At 39.7% G+C, this 22847-nt stretch overlaps 1 protein-coding gene across 1 annotated transcript in view; it reads right to left on the bottom strand.

The window, feature by feature from the left end:
• Positions 1–7794: 7794 nt before the first annotated feature.
• The window catches only part of atxn3 (ataxin 3), a 75502-nt gene continuing 60449 nt past the window's right edge, over positions 7795–22847 (bottom strand). The window contains exons 9-11 of the mRNA XM_073039510.1: positions 17595–17727; positions 11823–11893; positions 7795–10666 (exon numbers count right to left, since the gene is read on the bottom strand). Of these exons, the coding sequence (XP_072895611.1) occupies positions 10575–10666; positions 11823–11893; positions 17595–17727 (296 nt within the window). The 3' untranslated portion in view covers positions 7795–10574. The remainder of the gene's footprint in view (positions 10667–11822; positions 11894–17594; positions 17728–22847) is intronic.

The raw sequence follows: 22847 nt of genomic DNA, 5'->3' as shown, positions 1-22847 counted from the left end.
CAAAACTGAACTGAGTAGAAAAGCTATGCATCAAATACATAACACTGCAAATTATTTCTTTGTAACAAAACAATAGTCCCTTGAAAATAATGTAATATACAAATTTATCCATGAATGCCTGTGACAAAGGCACTTCAAAATATATTGCTCATTCTATTTGCCCTGGGAATATTGAATCCAGCTCCTAAGGGTGCTGAATTGACATTACATGCTGATCAGGCCACAAGTAAACTCCCTCATTAGGAAACCGGTTCACTCTTTATCAAAATATGGAAGTTTTCATAGTTAATTATTCAGAATAGTATCTCTTCTATTATCTGATAAATTTAACTCAGTTTAAAAAATTTGGAAAGTGACAATTGAACCCTTTATCTCAGGGTGCAGTGTTACAATCACTAGGCTATCATTGTTACAGTATCACTTGGAATTAAATTTGAGATACACCCAAACAACTAACCAGCAACGAATTTTACAAAGTTCTGAGCATTTTGAAAAATAAAGTGCTACATGCTATTCTGTTTTATCCTTATGAACAGTATTTTTAAAATTAGTATGTAAGCATAAATACATTTTAATACATGGAAAATTTGACTGGGCTTTTATTACTTAACCACTGGAAAATAGAGCTCAGATCAGTAAAATCCATACAAAAACTTGACATAATACCAGTCTAGATAAAAGAATCTGATGTCAGCTTGGATTAGTTGTTCAAATAGAGTTTGTTCTACTTTATGTAATTTAATATTTTATACTTGTGTCCTTTGGTGTGATGTTAAAAAATGCAAAGTAAATTGTAGGATCTGGAACTTGCATACTATGCATAACACACATTAAACATATGTGATAACCTCATAGGAACTCTCTATTAGTGTGATTAAATCCCAGTGAAAAGTTCATCATACAAACAGAATAAATGTCTAAATTATATTTAAGCCATCAATAAGCTTTTGTCAAAGTTTAATTGAATGCAAATTCTTGTCAGTTCTTTCTCTAATTCATTCAGTTGGGTCATGCTTGGAAGGATTTTCAGAAGGTAAAGTGGCACAGTTAAAGGTTTAACATTGGACGTCTTGTGGCTTTATTCCATAAATAATTCCAAAATTCAACAGCAAATGTTACTTGCATCAGAGTAAGCAATTTTCCCCTATGCAGTAACATTTATGATTGAAATTCAAAGTATATTGCAGTTCATCCAAATCAGCAAAATGGAGGACAGTTGGGGCTGGTATATTTTTGTGTCAACCTTTTCCTCTTTCTAAATTGAATTATCTGATGTCAGATAATGTCAAATAATACTACATGTACATCTACAGGAAATGCTGTCGTAGAAAAGCAGCATCCTTCATCAGAGATCCTCACCACCCAGGCCAGGCACTTTTCTCGCTGCTGTCATCAGGTAGAAGATACAAGAGCCTCAGGACTTGCACCACTGGGTTCAAGAACAGTTACTACCCCTCAACCATCAGGCTCTTGAACAAAGGGGTTAACTATATTCACCTGCCCAACCATTGAGATGTTCCCACAACCAATGATCTCACTTTCTTTATCTGCCTGGAGGTCGGTGACTAGTGGAGTGCCGCGGGGATCTGTCCTGGGACCCCTGCTATTTGTGATTTTTATAAATGACCTGGATGTAGAGGCGGAAGGATGGGTGAGTAAGTTTGCGGATGACGCTAAGTTTGGAGGAGTTGTGGATGGATCTGCAGGTTGTCGAAGGTTACAAGAGGATATAGACAGGCTGCAGAGTTGGGCAGAAAAATGGTGGATGGAGTTCAATCCGGACAAGTGTGAGGTGATGCATTTTGGAAGGACAAACCAGAAGACTGAGTACAGGATTAATGATCAGTTACTTAAGAGTGTAGATGAACAAAGGGACCTTGGGGTTCAAATCCATACATCCCTCAAGGTCGCTGCACAGGTTGGGTTATGGAGGGTTTTGGAGGGTTATGGGGTAGTATGGGTCTAGTACTTTTTTTTAAGGATTATATGGGTCGGCACAACATGGAGGACTGAAGGGCCTGTACTGTGCTGTAGGGTTCTATGTTTATCACGTGTTCTTGACATTTATTGCTGTTTACATATGCGTTTGCACTTTGTTGTCTTCGGCACTCTGGTTGATCTTTCACTGATCCTGTCATAGTTACTATTCTATTGATTTGCTGAGTATGCCCACAGGAAAATGAATCTCAGGGTTGTAATGGTGACATACATGTACTTTGATAATAAAACTTATTTTGAACTTTGAACATGTACTTAATTATATTAGTTAGGGACTAAAAATGAAAGATCATTGGGATAGGTGTTCATCTTGAGCAGAAGTACATTATCTGGCAATGTCCTATTAATTGGTGTCTCTTAGATTCATTGATTGATGTTCAGAGTTTCACATTGTATGAATTGAAGAACCTTACATGGTCTGTTTATTGGAAAGCTGATGTAATACTAACTAATTTGCAAGTAAGAATATCCTTTGACATACACAAAGTGAAATTCAACATAACTGTTGTCTTTGGCATCAACGGAGTACTAGTAGTAGTGGAGGTGCAATCACTTGAATTGAGTATGATGTTCTCCCAAGGGGTTGACTATTGGTGGGTCCTCAGGTGGCTGTAGAGGTCAATCCAGGATCCACATATTCTGGTGCAGTGTGGGCAAGGATAAGCGGAGGCTATGGTTCGTGTTTGGGTCTTTTGATTGTTCAGTCACTCTTTCTACAGCTGCTGCTCGTTCTCTGTGATACGGCTGATTCACTTCCCTCTCTGCGCCAACCTCCTGCCTTCTCCCTGGATCCCTTCATGTCCTGAGTAATCAAGATTCTGTCAACTTCTGCCTTAAATATAACAATGATTTGACCTCCACAGCCAACTGTGGCAACAAATTCCACAGATTCAACACTCTCTCACTGAAGTAATTCCCCCTCATTTCTTCCAAATGGACATTACTCTATTCTGAGGCTGCACCCTCTGGTCTTAGACTCCCCCACCATAGGAAACATCCTCTCCACATCATTCAATAGGTTTCATTGAGATTCCACCTGATTCTTCTGAATTCCAATGAGCACAGGCCCAGAACCATCAAACATCATAAGCCCTTCAATCTTGGGATCATTTTCGTGAACATCCTTTGACTCTCTCTCCAACGTCAGCACATCCTTTCTTAGATAAAGGGCCCAAAGCTGCTCACAATACTCATGTGAGACCTCTCCAGAGTCTTATAAAGCCTCAACATCACATCCTTGCTTTTATATTCTAGTCCTCTTGAAATGAATGCTAACATCGCCTTTGGCTTCCTCACCACCCACTCAACCTGCAAATTAACCTTTAGGGAATCCTGCATGAGGACTCCCAAGTCCCTTTGCACATTGGATTTTTGAATATTCTGCCTGTTTAGAAAATGGTCTATGCTATTGTTTCTTCTATCAAAGTCCATGACCATACACTTTCTGACATTGTATTCCAGCTGCCATTCTCCTAATCTGTCTAAGTCCTCTGTAGCCTCTTTGCTTCTTCAACACTACCTGCCCCCACCTATCTTTGCACCGTCTGCCAACATGGCCACAAAACCATCAACTCAGTCATCCAAATTATTGACATATAGCATAAAAAGCGGTCCCAACACAGACCCCTGTGGAACACCACTAGTCACCAGCAGCCAGCCAGAAAAAGCTCCCTTTCTTCCCACTCTTTGCCTCCTGCCAATCAGCCAAAGTTCTATCCATGCTAGTACCTTTTCTGCAATACCATGGGCTCATCTTGTTAAGCAGCCTCATGTGCAACACCTTGTCAAAGACCTTGTCCAACTACACAACATACACAGATTGTCCTTTGCCAATCCTGCTTGTTATTTCTTCAAAGAATTCCAGAAGATTTGCCGGCAAGATTTTCTCTTAAGGAAACTATGCTGACTGCGGCCTATTTTATCATGTGCCTCCAAGTACCTAGAAACCACTGAGGTTAGATTAACTGACCTACGATTTCCTTGCTTCTGCCTCTTTCCCTTCTTGGAGTGACATTTACAATTGTCCCGTCTTCCGGAATCTAGTGATTCCTGAAAGATCATCACTAATCCCTTCAGAATCTCTTCAGCCACCCCTGTCCAAATCCTAGCATGTAGTTTATCTGGTCCAGGAGACTTACCTACCTTCAGACCTTTCACTTTTCCAAATACTTTCTCCCTAGTAATGGCAACTTCACACACTTCTGCCCCCTGACACTCTCAAAATACTGCTAGTGTTTTCTACAGTGAAGACTGATGCAAAATATTCATTGAGTTCATTTACCATTTCCTTGTCCTCCATGACAATCTCTCCTGCATTATTTTCTAGCAGTCTGTTATCTACTCTCACCTCTATTAAACTTAATATATCTAAAGAAACTTTTGGTATCCTCCTTAATATGATTCCATCTTTTCCTTCTTTATGACTTTTTTAGTTGTCTTCTGTTGGTTTTTAAAAGCTTCCCAAATCCTCTAACTTCCCACTAATTTTTGCTCTATTATATGCCCTCTCTTTGGCTTTTGTAAGACCATAAGAGCAGAATTAAGCACCATCGAGTTTGCTCAGCCATTCCATCATGGCTGATTTATTATCTCTCTCAACCCCTTTCTCCTGCCTTTTCCCCATAATCTTTGGCAGCCTGACTTATCAAGAACCTATCAACCTCCACTTTAAATATACCCAATGATTTGGTCTTCACAGCTGTCTGTTACAATGAATTCCAAGATTCACCACCCTCTGGCTAAAAAAATTCCTCATTTCTGCTCTAAATGGATATCCCTCTATTCTGAGGCTGAGTTCTAGAACCTCCCATTATAGAAAACATCCTCTCTACATCCCCTCTATCTAGGCCTTGGATAGGTTTCAATGAGATCCCTCCACATTCTGCTGAACTCCAATGAGTACAGCCCCAGAACTATCAAATGCCCCTCATTTGTTACTCCTTTCATTCTTGGAATCAATGCCTCCTCTGGACCCTCTCCAATGTCAGCACGTACTTTCTTAGATAAGAAGCCCAAAACTGCTCACAACTCTCCAAGTAGGAAGGAAGATTATTGGCAGTTTAAGAGGGGTAGGCAACATGAAGTTCAAAGTAAATTTATTAGCAATGTATGTATATATTACATTGGCTTTGATTTCTCTTGTCAGCCACGGTTGTGTCATCCTGTCTTTAAGCTTCTTTTTTTGGTATGTATTTCTCTCCTACACCTTCTGAATTGCCCCCAGAAATTCCAGCCATTGCTGCTCTGCTGTCATCCCTGCCAATCAATTTTGGCCAGCCCCGCTCTCATGCATCTTTACTCCACTTATAATCCTGATACATCTGACTTCAGCTTCCTCCCAAATTGCAGGATAAATTCTATCATATTATGATCACTGATCCTTAAAGGTTCCTTTACCTCAGCTCTCGAATCAATTCCATTCATTGCGCAACCCAATCCAGAGCTGCTGATCCCCTGGTGTGCTCAACCACAACAACTTCCCTCTCTTGGGATCCAGTACTAACCTGATTTTCCCAATCTACCTACATATGGAAATCTTACTGCGACATTACCTTTTTTCTATCACTCATTGTAATTTGGATAGCACATTCTGGCTACTGTTCAGAGGCCTGTATGTATCTCCCATCAGGGTCTTTTTACTCTTGCACTTTCTTAGTTCTACACCTTCTGATCCTATGTCAGCTCTTTCTAATGACTTGATATCATTTTTTACCAAAAGAGCCACCACATCCCTTCAGTTTATGTGCCTATCCTTTTTGATACAATGAATATCCTTGGATGTTAAGCTTCCAGCTATAATCTTCTTTCAGCCATGATTCAGTGATGCCCACAACGTCATATGTGCCAATCTTTAACTGTGCTGCAAGTTCATCGACCTTATTCCACATACTGCATGCATTCAAATGTAACACTTTCAATCTCATATTCATCACCCCTTTTTGATTTACATTGCAACTTATCCTGTTGACTGCAATTTTGCTTTATCATCAGCCTGTCCTTGTTAACAGTCTCACTACCCACTGCCTCTGTTTGTAAACCAACTGCCCCATCCATAGTCCTATCACTTCAGTTTCTACCCCCCTGCCAAACTAGTAAACCTGCCCACAAGGATATTGGGCCCTCTCGTGTTCAGGCGCAACCCACCCCTTTTGTATCTTCTCCAGAACAGATCCCAATGATCCTGAAATCTGAACCCTGACCCCTGCACTAGTTCCTCAGTGGTGCATTCATCTGCCATATCATCCTATTCTTACCTCACCGGCAGGTGACGCAGGCAGCAATCCAGAGGTTACTATTCCTGTTATTCAACTTTCTATCTGGCTCTCTAAAAACTCTCTTTCAGGACCTCCTCACCTTTCCTACATCCGTCATTGATGCCAATATATACCAAGACTTCAGGTTGCTCATCCTCCCCCTTTAAAATGCTGTGGATCGAGCTGATCAGAGGCATCCCTGACCCTGGCATATGGGAGGCAATATACCATCCGGGTGTCTCTATCGCTTCCACAGAATCTCTATTCTTCTAATGATGAATCAGTACTGCAGTCCTCTCTTCTGAGCCACAGTGCCAGACTCAATGTCACTGCGGCTCCCCCGGTAGGTCGTCCCCCTCAACAGTATCCAAAGTGGTATGCTTATTACTGAGGGGAACAGCCACAGGGGTACTCTGCACTGGCCTCCTATTTCCCTTCCTTCTCCTAACAGTCACCCCATTTACCTGCCTCCTGCAACCTAGGGGTGACAATCTCCCTGACGTTCCTATCTATCACCTCCCCAGTCTCCCCTATGAGCCAAAGGTCATCAGGTTGCAGCTCGGTCCTGTTCTCTGAGGAGCTGCAGCTCGTTCCAGTTCTCCGAGAAGCTGCAGCTCGGTGCACCTGGTGCAGATGTAGTTATCCAGGAGGCTGGAGGTCTCCCAGAACACCCACATCTCACACATGGAACAAAACAGTGCGCTGCAGCCATTCTCACTGCACTAACTGTGCCCTAACAGACTATTCAGTTGGACTGTGAATGATCTGTAATCAGATAACATTCACTAATTTATTGCCAACTCCTGTTCCACCCCTTGCCTCTACCTGGCTCTCCCCTCTATCAGTCCAGATTGAGGATCTTGAACCCAAAATAAAAATAATTTCCCTCCATAGATGCCACTCCTTCAGTGCACAGATTCCAACATCTGCAATCTTTGGAGTCAACATCAGCATATTAATTAATTGAAACATAATAATTGTTTTGAATCTGTGTTAGATAATGATATCTAACATTTTATAAGGATTCAGAATCAGAAAAAATGTAAATATAGTATTATTTAACTATTGTTATTTTTTATAAGATGTGATTAAGCTAGAGAGGGTGCAGAAAAGATTCATAAGGATGTTGCTAGGACTGGACAGGTTGGGACTATTTTCCCTGCAATAAGGGTGGTCGACAGTAAAATCATGAAGGGCATAAATCAGGTAGGTGGTAAGTCTTTATCCCCAGGGTAGGGTAAGGACTGAGAGAGGACCAGAGGAGTATTTTCATTCTGCACACAGACTATGGTACGTAAACAATCATTGGTGTGACAAAATATTTTTGAAAAATCTGTTGTGTTTACAGCTGTACTGGAAATTGTCACCAAATGGCAGACAGTGGATGTACAGACACCCTGTTATCTTTAAGACAGAATTTCACATTTAAAACATGAACGTATACCCATTCTGCTTATCAGTTCATTACGTCAACACGGTCCCTGTGTTGACTGAACATGACTCATTCAGGAACTGACGACATAATATCAAGACAGACACGTAATTCCGAAACCAAAATGTAGTTTTATTCGATACACAGCCATATGAGTACTATTTAGAGACCAACAAATCTTCATCTCCAGTGTGCACATGGAACAAAAAAGCTTTGCAAAGTACAGATAACCATATTTTGTCATCTGTCTCTTTGCCAAAATAAAACAAAAAAATAAAACAAAGGCAGCAAGATATTATTTCATTTAACATTCTTTACCATTTTGCCTTAATCTTTAAAAAAAAGCCTGCATTGAAATAGAAATTTGATTCTACAGTTAACTCCTCGAACTTGGAGAAATTGAAGTCCAAACTTCAGTACACATAATTAACAGAGGCACTGCAACTGTTTCATACTCATTTCAATTAAAAAAAACATGTAGAAAGAGAATAATATTGAAATTATAGTAGTTTCAGGTAATGCTAATAATTCTAAGGAAACTGTTAAAAACATAGTAAAACCAAAATACTAGCAAGTTCTGTATCTCACTTCCCATTCAAGCCTCTCTCAAAAACACCGACTATAACTGATAATGTTCTCAGACACTGATCATCCTGCTTCATTGCACAAGAGATTACTCTTCACATGAGCCTAGATGCTGTCAACTGGCCATTCCTACATCAATGCCAATTAATAGCACGGAAGGTCAAGCCAGTAATCAGATGTAGAAAGCGTATTTGGATACTACAAGTATAAGGAGGGACAATTGTTATAACGCTCTCCACCCAACAGGGGTACAGTAACTGTTTCCAAACAACTGAAACTGACCCTTCCGCATTTCTCACATTCAGGTTTAAGATAGTTGAGGTAAGATTTAATAGATTATAAGCAGACTTTATAAGTTAGTTGAGAGAGAACCTTCTTAAAATTTGAGGTGGAGCTGTGGAAGTCTCTTCAAATAAGCTATTGAGCAATGGTTGGATTTTAAAATAAGATCTGTGGCATTCTTTTTTCATTTTAGAAATCAATGTTTTAGCACAAGGCTTGATATGCTGAAAGGCATTAAATATTCATACTGTATTCCTGGACATCAAGGAGTAAATTGATCTTATTTAAGGCGAGGATGGGATTCCTACAAACAAATCCTCCTGATGCATGATGAACGGTGGCAATGGGATGACAGGAAAATAAAATCACCTTTTCTATCCATTACCAAATGCTCTTGCTTAAGAAGGTGTGCTTTCTATTTAAATAATAGAAGTCAGTTACTATTTCATAATTCCACTCTTTCATCCTGTCATCCAGATGCCAACCACTGCTATGTCACAATAACCACTTTACAATACTTTTTAGTCCAGGAACAGAGAGGAATGTTACTGACACAATGGTGACAAGTGACTGACAGTGCCTAATAAACCTTACTCTATCAAGTTCAAATTTTTGGACTAAGATAGAGCAATGAGGGAAAGTAACAAATACTTCGCACTTTTTAAAGTTATGTTGTTAGTTTCAACAAAGAAGTTATTTTATAAGTTAACCAGAATTATTCCTAGAACATAGGCAACAAAACTAAGCAATATTCATTGCTCATTTTAGCTGCCACACAAACTTTAAGAGTAGTTTAGTTTGTAGTCAAGTGCACATCAGGCTGAAGGTACAATCTATGATTAATAAATGAATTAATTTATGCTAATCCAGGAATTTACATGGTCAAGTATTCCTGGTTAGCTGTTTTATTGAACATAATTTAAAAACCTCCTTGAGCAATGTTTATTCTCTTATCTTTGGACCTAGTAGTCAACTACTAAGCTACAGCATTTTGCAGACTATGGAGAAATAACCACTCTCATTTGCAAAGATCAATTTGCAACTAGTTATAATATGTTATATTGGTCCACGTTGACAAACACATGATCCTTGTATATAATATTGTGATATAAGTACCATGACATTTCAATGGATAACAAATCTGAGTTCATATTTTTCCAATCATAGGAAAACAGAGCAATGCCAGAAATAAGCAGTGGCACATCTATTCAGATATCTAAAACCTGATAGGAAGCTGCACTATTTAAACAGAAGTCCAAATGGGCATCAGATTAAATTATTCCACTACAGTTTGTCTTACTTGCTGTAATTCCACATTCTTCTATGTTCCCAGACTTGTCCGTTAAAGTTAAATGGACAAAACAGACATTCAAACATATAAATAGAACCTGCATAATTCAGTACAACACAGTAAACATAAAGGTGATTTATTTTAGAGCAACTAAAAGGCATTTAAAAGCCAGCACAAGATCAATACCCAAATATAAACAATCCAAAAAGCTTTCAATATTGATAAAACCTCAAACCACCAGCATTTTCTGCATATATTTCTTGACACCTCCAAAATTATATGATCTTGATTTTCAGAAATGTACCAGGCGAAAGGTATAAAACATGTATAATAGTTTTAAAAAGCAAAGAACTTAACATTTTCAATTTTTGTCTTCCAAGATCCAGTTGCACAATTGAACCATGAACTGGTTGACCAGTTACCTTTTTCTCCAAAAGACAAATGTTTATCAATGGGTGCAAAATATTTTCACGCTTCCCCTGCAATTTACGTAACTAGGATGTGCATAAAGAAGGTTTTTCAGCAGATAAGGTGCTACAATTGAAGACCAAAAACTTGTAGTTCTGTACAGCAAATGATCCCATTCAACAACCACAAAAAATGCATTAGCATCAAGTGAACATTATCTTTGTTGTCTCCGAAAATATCTGCATATTTTTCTATGTGGCTGATGTACAAGAAGAGTACAATTCACGCAGATCAGACAGTTGTTACTAATGTGTTTGTTCTCAAATTAACTTCTTTCCCCTTTTGAATTATTATTGGCAGCAGTTTCCAGTGGTTTCAACACATCTGCTTGAGGCAATTCTCCTTCAGTCACGTTAGCTATAGATAAGAAAGATAGAAGAACTTGTTGGTTCTACATGTCTTAATTCATTGATGGAAGTAAACCCACAAGAAAATAATACTCTTTTCAGGTTCTGTATTGTTAACATAATTGGCAATATTTGCAGTCCTCTCCTTAAAACTATGACTGACACCAACTCTGTACACTTTCCCTTAAAAAAGCTAACATGATAAAAACTCCTAGCTATTCAAGGTTGCCTGGGTTTTCTAATGAGGATACTGCTTTTAATTGAAAGTATTTATATTTTCATCCCATTAGATAGCCTTGGATTGAACACCAAAGCTATCTATTTAACAACTCACATCTCCCTGTGATAAGCTGGCAGGGAACTGGTTATCTTAAGTCACAAACATGAGCAAATCTGCAGATGCGGGAAATCCAAAGCAACACACACAAAATGCTGGAGAAACTCGGCAGGCCGGGCAGCATCTATGGGGCAGAGTAAAAGTTGACATTTTGGGCCAAGACAGGTCCCTGATGAAGGATCTCGGCCCAAAACGTCGACTGTTTACTCTTTTCCATAGATGCTGCCTGGCCTGCTGAGTTCCTCCAGCATTTTGTGTGTGTTGCTTTGGTTATCGTTAAGTTACTGCTTTGTGTAAGCAAATAGCAAAATAAAATCAGAGGGCAGTTGATGGATATGTGGGAGAGAGGTTGTGGCAGGGGCAAGGAAAAATAAGGAGAGGGAGCCCTAACTGATGGGAACTAGCATTAGCTGAATGGGCTGAATAGCTTCCTTCTATGTCTTTAGAAGTAAGTAAGTAAGTAGGATTCTCAGTAATCTGGCCACAGGCAATTCATTCCCTTTAATCCACACATTGGATTAGATTTCTACAAAAAAAAAGTAATTTTTTTCCCTGTCTATCAGATCAGATTTTATACAATCTACCACTACAATATGAAGAATGGAAGATTCTTTGAGATAGGAATCACTTAAACAATCATCCCACCCTGAGCAGGAAATAAAACTAAAGCTCTGCTGATTTAGTGCTTGTGCACAGGATGTTATTAGAAAGGATTACGATCAGCACAAAACACATAGTTATGGTTGGGCAGCACATAAGGAAACATACACATTTTAGAAGTAGTACTGTTTATTCAATAAGATTAACACGATCAGACTGGGAAACGGACCTGAATTGGCTTCTCGTGCACCACAACTCTGTTTTGCTGGATGATCTGAATTTTCCAGCTGTAATTCTTTCCTGGTAGAAACAACAGATATGCAAAATCAAACCAACAGTAATTACATTGTAATTTTACTTGCTATGCCTAAATGTCACTAATTTTGTCTGTGGCGATATATTATCGGGAACAATATTATTATTTTAATATGCATGAAGTCATGAGTGTAAACAATGAACTCCAAAATGTGAATGGTTTTATTTATTTAATAATAACTTTTATATTATGGTCATGCAAACACAGCCTAGATAGAGAATTTTCATGTGATCAGGGTTCTGGAAACACTGCTTTCTCATTTTCTGTTTACACACTCTAAACTTACTCAAACAGGCCCGTGGTCAATCCAAGCCAGTCAAAGCTCAAAGTTAATTTTATTTTTAAAGTACATATATGTCACCATATACAAGCCTGAGATTCATGCTCTTGTGGACAAACTCAACAAATCTATAGAATAGTAACCATAACATAATGAATGAAAGACTGCCCAACAAGGGTGTTTAACCAGAGTGCAGAAGACAATGATCAGTGCAAATGCAAATATAAATGCATAGCAATAAATATCGAGAACATGAGATGAAGAGTCATTGAAAGTAAGCCCATTGGTTGTCGGAGCATTTCAATGATGGGGCAAGAGTTTTGACCAGCAGCCAATCCAAGGCATTGGGAGTTTTGAGAGGAGGGGATGTCAATCAGGTCCACTGCTGAGTACAAAAGGCAGCAGCAGGTCACTATAGTGAAAAAGAGCTTTGTCCAGTGACTGACCAATCACAGTTTGAGATTGATTAGCAACAGTAAATAAAAGGAAGGCAGGGGCAAGCGCAGCGATCATCGTCACGATGGCCAAGGTTGTGCATAGGGAGTTCAGGGAGTTGCTAAGTCAAAGGGCAGAACCTCCAGGGTTGTGATCTCAGGGTTGCTACCCATGCAATGTGGTAGTGAGGCCAGAACTTGGAAGGTTATACAGTTTAACACTTGGCTAAGGAGTTGGTGTAGGAGGGAGGGCATAAGATTTTTGAATCACTGGGCTTTCTTCCAGGGAAGGTGGGATGTGTACAGAAGGAACGGTTTGCACCTGAACTGAAGGAGGATCCTAGTGGGAAGGTTTGTTAATGCTGCACGGTGGGGTTTAAACTAGAGTTGCAGAAGGATGGGAAGCAGAGTGCCAGAACAGTTAGTGGAGAGGTTATTAAGACCTCAGACAGAGTTAGGAATCAAAAGTATGAGCATGGTGCGATTAGTGTCCTGAGCTGTATATATTTCAATGCTAGAAGTGTCGTAGGAAAGGTGGATAATAGTGCTGAAGATGAAGTAGCTGGTTTACAAACAGAGGCAATGTGTAGTGAGGAGAGGCTTTGATAGGGCAAAAATGATGATCTGCAATGTAAAAGGTGGACAAAATTGAAAAGGGTGAATACAGGACTGGAAGTGTTATATCTGAATGCTTCAGCTTACGGAATAAGGTAGATGAACTCGCAGCACAGTTGCAGACTGGCAGGTATGTTGTTGTAGGCATCACTGACAGAAGATTATAGCTGAGAACTTAATGTCCAAGGATACAGATTGTATCGAAAGGACAGGCAGGAAGACAGAGGCAGCGTTGCTCTGTTGGTAAAGAATGAAGTCAAATTATCAGAAAGAGGTGACAGGGTCAGAAGGTATTGAAACATTGTGGATAGAGCTAAGGAACTGCAAGGATAGAAACACCCTGATGGGAGTTGTATACAGACTCCCAAACAGTAGACAGAATGTGGCCAACAAATTACAACAGGAGATAGAAAATGCATCCCAAGAGGGCAATGTTACAATGGTCATGGGGGATTTCAATATGCAGGTAGATTGGGAAAATCAGGTTGGAGCTGAATCCCAGGAGCAGGAATTTCAAGATGGCTTTTGTGAGCAGCTCATGGTTGAGCCCACTAAGGGATCAGCTATTCTGGATTGAGTGCTATGCAATGAACTGGAATTGATTAGAGAGCTTAGGGATCCATATGATCAAATTCACCCCTAAAATTTGAATAGGAGAAGCTAAAGTCAGTTGTATCAGCATTACAGTAGAGTAAAAGAAACTACAGAAGCTTGAGAGAGGAGTTGGCCAGAATTGATTGGAAAAGAACACTGGCAAGGATGATGGCAGAGCAGCAATGGCAGGAATTTCTGGAAGCAATTTAGAAGGCACACAATATATACATCCCAAAGAAGAAGTATCCAAAAGGAAAGATGACACATTCATGGCTAATAAGAGAAGTCAAAGCCAACATAAAAGACAAAGAAAGGGCATATAATAAATCAAAAATTAGTGGTTAGTTAGAGGATTGTGAAGCTTTTAAAAACCAACAGAAGGCAACTAAAAAGTAATTATGAAGGTAAAAATGGAATATGAACGTAAGCTAGCATATAATATTAACGAGGGTACCAAGTTTCCTCAGATGTATAAAGTGTGAAAGAAAGGCAAGCGTGGATATTGGACCGCTGGAAAACGATGGTGGAAAGGTTGTAAGGGGGGTCAAGGAAGTGGCAGATGAACTGACAAGTACTTTGCATCTGTCTTCACTGTGGAAGACACTAGTATGGTGGAAGTTCCAGGTGTCAGAAGTCATGAAGTGTGTTAAGTAACCATAATTAGAGAGTAGGATCTTGGGAAACCGAAAGGTCTGAAGGTAGAAAAGTCACCTAGACCAGATGGTGTACACCCCAGGGTTCTGAAAGAGGTGGCTGAAGAGATTGTGGAGGCATTAGATCTGTCAAGAATCACTAGATTCTGGAATGGTTCCAGAAGATTTGAAAATGGCAAATATCATTCCACTCTTTAAGAGGGAAGAGAGAGGCAGAAGAAAGGAAACTATAGGCCAGTTAGTCTGACCTCAGTGGCTGGCCCCATGGTAGCAGCAGAGATACCGAGGAGCAGATTGGGAGGCAGATTTTGGAAAGGTGCAAAAATAACAGGGTTGTTATCATGGGTGACTTTAACTTCCCTAATATCGATTGGCACCTGATTAGTTCCAAGGGTTTGGATGGGGCAGAGTTTGTTAAGTATGTCCAGGATGGATTCCTGTCACAGTATGTTGACAGGCCGACTAGGGGAAATGCCATACTAGATCTAGTATTAGGTAACGAACCGGGTCAGGTCACAGATATCTCAGTGGGTGAGCAGCTGGGGGACAGTGATCACCGCTCCCTGACCTTTAGCATTATCATGGAAAAGGATAGAATCAGAGAGGACAGGAAAATTTTTAATTGGGGAAGGGCAAATTATGAGGCTATAAGGCTAGAACTTGCGGGTGTGAATTGGGATGATGTTTTTGCAGGGAAATGTACTATGGATATGTGGTCGTTGAAAAAGGATCTCTTGCAGGATGTTAGGGATAAATTTGTCCTGGTGAGAAAGATAAAGAATGGTAAGGGGAAGGAACCATGGGTGACAAGTGAGGTGGAAAATCTAGTCGGATGGAAGAAGGCAGCATACATGAGGTTTAGGAAGCACGGATCAGATGGGTCTATTGAGGAATATAGGGTAACAAGAAAGGAGCTTAAGAAGGGGCTGAGGAGAGCAAGAAGGGGGCATGAGAAGGCCTTGCCGAGTAGGGTAAAGGAAAACCCCAAGGCATTCTTCAATTATGTGAAGAACAAAAGGATGACAGGAGTAAAGGTAGGACCGATTAGAGATAAAAGAGGGAAGATGTGCCTGGAGGCTGTGGAAGTGAGCAAGGTCCTCAATGAATACTTTTTTTCGGTATTCACCAATAAGAGGAAACTAGATGACAATGAGGACAATATGAGTGAGGATGACGTTCTGGAGCATGTTGGAGTTGTTAAAATACATTAGGATGGATAAGTCCCCGGGGCCTGATGGAATATTCCCCAGGCTGCTCCACAAGGCGAGGGAAGAGACTGCTGAGCCTCTGGCTAGGATCTTTATGTCCTCGTTGTCCACGGGAATGGTACCGGAGGATTGGAGGGAGGCGAACGTTGTCCCCTTGTTCAAAAAAGGTAGTAGGGATAGTCTGGGTAATTACAGACCAGTGAGCCTTACGTCTGTGGTGGGAAAGCTGTTGGAAAAGATCTTAGAGATAGGATCTATGGGCATTTAGAGAATCATGGTCTGAAGACATGAGTTCAGTGGAACAGACAAGAGGCCCCTCTGAACAGTCCGGTTTGTGGATCTTGGGTAGGAGCAGAAGCAAGCAGTGTGGGGTAAGGGAACTAAGAGTTTAATGATAGTGGATGGGAGTTCTCCAGAGTCAAAGAAACTTAGAAAACCCATAGCACAGTACGGGCCCTACAGTCCACAATGCTGTGCTGAACATGTCCTTATTTAGAAATTACCTAGGGTTGCCCATAGCCCTCTATTTTTCTAAGCTCCATGTACCTATTCAGGAGCCTCTTAAAACGCCTCCAGTTCCATACATACTTTTCCACTGTCACACTTGATTGGTCCTATCCTCTCACATCTTATCCTCTTGCTCTTCACATACTTGTTGAATGCCTTGAGGCTTTCCTAATCTCATTCGTCAGCTCCTTCCTGCTAGCCTTATAATCTTCTAGATCTCTATCATTATCTAGATTTTTGAACCTTTCATAAGCTTTCTGTTTCTTCTTGACTAGATTTTCAACAGCCTTTGAACACCACGGTTCCTATACCCTACCATCCTTTCTCTGTCTCATTGGAACGTACCTATGCTGAATGCCACGCAAATATCCCCTGAACATTTGCCACATTTCTGCTGTACATTACCCTGAGAACATGTTCCCAATGTACGCTTCTGAGTTCCTGCCTGAAAGCTTCATATTTTCCCTTACTCCAATTAAATGCTTTCTTAACTTGTCTGTTCTTAAACCTCTCCAATGCTATGGTAAAGGAGATAGAATTATGATCACATATCTCCAAAATGCTCTCCCACTAAGAGATCTGACACCTGACCAGGTTCATTTCCCAATGTCAAGCCTCTCCTCTTGTAGGCATATCTACATATTGTGCCAGGAAACCTTCCTGAACACATCTAACAACTCCACCGCATCTAAACCCCTTGCTCTCGGGAGGTTCAATCAATATTTGGGAAATTAAAATCTCCCACCATGACAACCCTGTTATTATTATTCCTTTCCAGAATCTGTCTCCCTATCTGCTCCTCGATGTCCTTGTTACTATTGGGTGGTCTATAAAATCACCCAGTAGAGTTATTGACCCCTTCCTCTTCCTAACTTCCACCCACAGAGACTCCGTTGACAATCCCTCCATGACTTCCTCCTTCTCTGCAGCTGTGACACTATCTCTGATCAGCAGTGCCACACCCCCACCTCTTTTGCCTCCCTCCCTGTCCTTTCTGAAACATCTAAAGCCTGGCACTCTAAGTAACCATTCCTGCCCCTGAGCCATCCAAGTCTCTGTAATGGCCACAGTATCATAGCTCCAAGTACTATCCATGCTCTAAGCTCATCCGCTTTGTTCATGATGCTTCTTGCATTAAAATAGACACATCTCAATCCATCAGTCTGAGCGCGTTCCTTCTCTGTCACCTGCCTATCCTCCCTCTTGTCTCCAAGCTTTCTCTATTTGTGAGCCAATAGCCCCTTCTTCCGTCTCTTGATGGCGATGGTGTTGGAGACAGTTGGAGACTGATGGTCCAGAGAGGGGTCCTCTTCAATAGGTAAATATGAAGAGGTGTCTAAGAGTTGCTTTCTCATACTGAATGCCGCAGCAGTACAAGTTTATGGTTTGCTAACCTTTCAAAGTATACTTGTCTCCGTCTTCGGAGTTCCTCCACTGTGGGAGTTTCAGCTACAATGGTTCTTGAAGTATCTGTAGTTTCCTTTTGGGATGAGGCCACTTCTGAATTTTCTGCTCCTTGTACAAATCCTAAAATAAAATCAATATTATATTGTTAAAACATATCCAAAATGTTTAAAATTATATTCATCAATCCATAAAGTGGATTTCCCCCTCCCCCATTATTTCCTTCTACTGTTTTTATTTTGTATGTTTTCATCTTCCTTTGTAAAATTCCCACCTGCAGAGTGTGTTGATTATAAGTGCTGATAGATGTGATGAGCAGATCTAAACAGTCTTTCCTTGCGCTGCATTGAACAAGTAAGGCAAACTTCAAGGGAAGCTATGCTGGAAAACTTGTTGAAGAGCTGCTGCAATCCACGGCTACCGACTCATGCTCATGCGCCTGCTGAGTGTTGCACTTGTTGCATGGGACTGTTACTTTACTGTGGATTGTCCTTGATATGTTGTGTCATAATGCATATTCTTCCTTCCTGAAAACATTGACTGAATTGAATTATTATGTAGCAAGTGGCAAATGTGATCAAAGCAACACTGTCAATTGTATTTCTGTATCCAAAATGGTGAACTTTTACAGAGGGTGACTAGGTTTGCAACCTGACTGCTCTTTCACTTCCCCATTCAGAGGACCATAACATCAGCCCCAGCTCAGATCACAGGTAATTAAGTGAAGAACTGAAACTAGATTCTTCTTGGTCTGTGAAGTAGCACAAAGTACAATCAGGAAATTCCAAAAATTACTCTAATAACTTACTGAAGTTTACAAGCGTGAAGTAAATACCCCAGAATCCATAGTGAACAATCTCCATGAAGGGGTTAATCCCAAAAAAATGCAGGTACTTTCAAAATCACACAAAGTACTGGAGGAACTCAGCAAGTTGGGCAGCAATGAGGGGAATACAGTCAATGGTTAGGGCTGAGATCCTTCATCAAGACAGGCAAAGTGACTTTGTTTCATATTTCTGCAGATATTTTATCACTTTGTAGACACAGGAGACTGCATATGACAGAATCTAGAGTAATAAAATAAATAGTGAGAATTCAGGATTTTGCTTGACTTGCTGAGTTCATCGAGTAGTGTATTTAGTTACTTTCTCATGACAACAGAGCAGTCTTGATGGATTCCAGTAATTATAGAAAAACAATTGTGCCTACTGAGATTGTGGAACGATTCAAATACATCCCTTTTTTTAAAACCAGAGACTGAAAGGTAGTTGAGTACCCACAATAATGTGGAAAAAGACTAGGTAGTCTATTCATAATGTAACTTAGGATCACTATCATCCCCCTCTGTGGACTGCTGCTCATATTGTCACACAAAGATCACTAAATACTGTTATTAATCAGTCCAATTAAAATGAGTTCATTCAATCTATTCTTGAATTATAAACCTCAGTTACACTTTACACCTTCTGCTTACAGGAGCTGAAACAGGTGATGCAACTGAAGGGCAAAAACAGTTCAAGAATAATCATGTCTCGGCCCGAAACATCGACTGTTTACACTCTTCCATAGATACTACCTGGCCTTCTGAGTTGCTCCAGTATTTTGTGTGTGTTACCGAGAATATTCATACTGTGCTTGCCAAATTTCATCGAATAATAAACAGAATTCCGAGCATAAATTCATAACCAGCATATCCACAATGACAAACTTTGCTTAAAAAAATCTTAATTTTGGGAAGTAGAAAGCGGTGGCAGAATTAAACCGTGAACTCATCCATAATTTTAAAAAATGCACTGAAGCTCCACATCTTTTAAAATCCATAAAATAGTTTTGTTGCCCATTCTTTTGGCCAGAGACCTTGCTTAACACATCACAGCAAAGATGAGTAATGAGCAAACAAATAATTTACAAGACTAATACAACATGGACAGCAGAAGAGTACTCTACCCTGAGCTTTCCTCTGTGATTTTCTTTGGTGCAGTAAATGGGCTGTGGTGACACACTAATTTGATTGCTTAGGCAAATCCATTCGAAAGATGAATTGTAAAGCAAAGTAGTTCCTGTAGGTTTGCAACTTGAGTAAGTACATTGAGACCTGAAGTTCTAGCATTTGTACATAGGCACAAAAGACTGTAATGAACTATGCAAATTATGGACGTACAATTTTCACTCTGTTGGATATTGTAACTAGTCTTAATATATGAAAATAAAAAATGGAGGTAAATTTGCTTTTCTTAGACTATCATTACTGAGGTCCTCTGGTGGTAAAATAAATATATCCATCAAGTTAGAGCCTGAGTTTGTATCAAATTTGCTCATGGTGCAAAAACAGGTGACAGAAGCCAATGCAAAACAGACATCATTTGAGGGACATCAATTACTGTCACTGTAAAACAGAAAATGTGAAGGAATTGCTTCTGAGCGCTCATTACAGGATACAGGAAGAATTTCTTTGTTGTACAACATTTAGAAAAATGTCAATTCCCTCTAAGGTGGTGGGGGAAGGGCATATAATGGCATCGAGAAAAGAACAAACATGCCAGTCTCTGACATTTTGAAATAACTTCCTGCTTTTCTTTGTGGGCAAAACTCAGAGGGCTGCGAGTGTGTGGAAAGAGCTGCTAGTGGAAGTGGTAGATGCGGGTTTGATTTCAACATTTACAAGACATTTGGATAAGTGTATATATGGGAGGAGTATGGAGGGCTATGGTCCAAGTGCAAGTCAATGGGACTAGACAGAATAATAGTTCGGCATAGATTAGATGGGCCAGAGGCCCTTTTTCTGAGCTGTAGTGCTCTAGGAGTCTACATTACAACTACTTGGTAATATATTTGGTTTTCCCAATGAGCTCAGTTTAATAATGAAAATTCAACATAATTTTTAGTGCCCATGTATTTTATCTCCAGCTCTAAAAAAAACAAATGCCATAATCTCTGTATAAATGGCCTTACCAACTTTACTTAAGATACATTCTGCAGATCAACGTACACATTCAAATACTGCCCTCATTCTTCTTACCATGTAATGTTAGACACTCCCTCCGTCTCTGTCTACTGAACAATATACTGTTCACCATGCTCAGCACCAATATTTCTTATTTTACATTTTCTGTTCTTTAGCTTTTGCTTACAGTAATTCTCCATCCCACTTTTGACTTATCTGTCTGTAACCCAACATAAGCGTGTTTTGCTGGGGCACATTGCATCCTTTGGGATTCAGCACTGAATTCTAGACCTTCAAATCATTCTCTTTCCCTGGATCAGACTGACCAGTCCATCTGTAACATTGGTTCAGTTTTCCTCTCCATTAGCCCAGAGTGAACAACCAAGAATGTTAACATAGAAACACAGAAAACCTACAGCACAATACAGGCCCTTTGGCCCACAAAGCTGTGCCAAACATGTCCCTACCTTAGAACTATGTAGGCTTTACCCATAGCCCTCTATTTTTTAAGCTCCAGGTACCTGTCCAGGAGTCTCTTAAAAGACCCTATCATATCCACCTCTACCATCGTTGCCGGCAGCCCATTTCATGCACTCACCACTCTCTGCGTAAAAATACCTACGCCTGACACCTCCTCTGTACCTACTTCCAAGCACCTTAAAACTGTGCCCTCTCGTGCTAGCCATTTCAGCTCTGGGGAAAAGCCTCTGACTATCCACACGATCAATGCCTCTCATTATCTTGTACACCTCTATCAGGTCACCTCTCATCCTCCGTCGCTCCAAGGAGAAAAGGTCAAGTTCACTCAACCTATTCTCATAAGGCATGCTCCCCAATGCTCATCACTTTGCAATTCTTGTTACTTTGTGATCTCACTTTTTAAGCTTCCCTCTTTTCATAGCTTTCATATTCAATCTCTGACCTCTTTCCAGTAATCAGCCCAGTTTGTATATCTGTACAACCCATTACTCAATTTACCAGGGAGATTCCCTTTGCGTATCCATCCCTCTGTAATCTCTCTCCAATTTAAAAACACACTTTTATTCTCTCTTTCCTAGTTCTGAGGAAGAGTCTTTGATCTAAAATGTGAACTCTGTTTTCCTTTTCACAGAAGTGGAATATTTTTGGCATTTTTTTTTGGTTTAAGTATCCCTTGTCTAGTTACTGAGCTTTTGTTTATTCTCTTCAAGAATATCCACTTCTTTGGAATTGAGATCATGTAATATTTGAAAATGTAGAATTTTCATTTAAAATGCTCTAAAATCCAGGTGATTATGATCAGCTGTAAATGTTCCACACACATTGTTATGTAGTGTCAGTAGGTGTCACTGAAGAGTCTAGTGTTGATTGCACTGTGATAAAATTTTATTAACTTGAATATAATAAATCAAGTTGTTACTTACATTTTAAGTTTGCTGAACACGAGGATTAATGTTACAGGAGATTTGCATCATTACCTTTCATGGTTTCCTTTTGTTTCCTATTGCTTGATTAAAATGTTAATATCATTTCAACTATTGCCAAAACTTTAAATGCTTCTCAGCAAAGTGACATTGTGAAACTGTTCCTTTTCAATAGCAAAGCATGAAATGGCCAAGTAATTATATATTTATTAACAAGACCTTAAAAATACTCAACATGTACACATTTTTGTTTGATAATCCAATAGTGCTGGATTTGCAATTTTCACTCTCGCACAAAACATTTCACTGAATTGTTTGAGTGTTGCACTTTTCTGTCCCGTGATTAGGTTAGGGTTAAATAGGTGGGTTTCTGGATGGGGTGGCTCAAAGGGACGAAAGGGCCTATTCTTGCCTATATCTCAATAGATAATTAAAAATACAGTACCCTTTACACTTAATTAAAACATATTTACAATCCACAATTGTTGGAGCACATTTGGCTGTGTGCTACTGCTTAAGCTGTAATTATGCATAAGGAGACAGCCTTTTCTTTTACACCAGTGTACCTTCAAATATTCCAGTATCTTATTGAACATATCAATGCTAAATCTACTACTTTTCTTAACAAGTGAGGAAAATTAATGACTTATCTTACAATATTAGCAAAACATGGAAAATTTATTTTAACTATCTTAATTTTCATTATTTTTAAACTTCACCTATCACACAATAATGCTTTAAGCTTAATAACAGATTTTAAGCTGCAATTGGACTGTAATTAAAGCTTTTTAACAAATTACCATCCAATTGAGGCTGCTCCAGATAACCTCTCACAAACCAAAACTGTAGTCTAAAATCAGAATTGTTCAAAATAATGAAATCTTTTAATCAAAATT

Source organism: Hemitrygon akajei, chromosome 3, assembly GCF_048418815.1.
Source record: "Hemitrygon akajei chromosome 3, sHemAka1.3, whole genome shotgun sequence".
Lineage (NCBI taxonomy): Eukaryota > Metazoa > Chordata > Chondrichthyes > Myliobatiformes > Dasyatidae > Hemitrygon > Hemitrygon akajei.
This window is presented reverse-complemented; position numbering and strand designations above follow the sequence as displayed.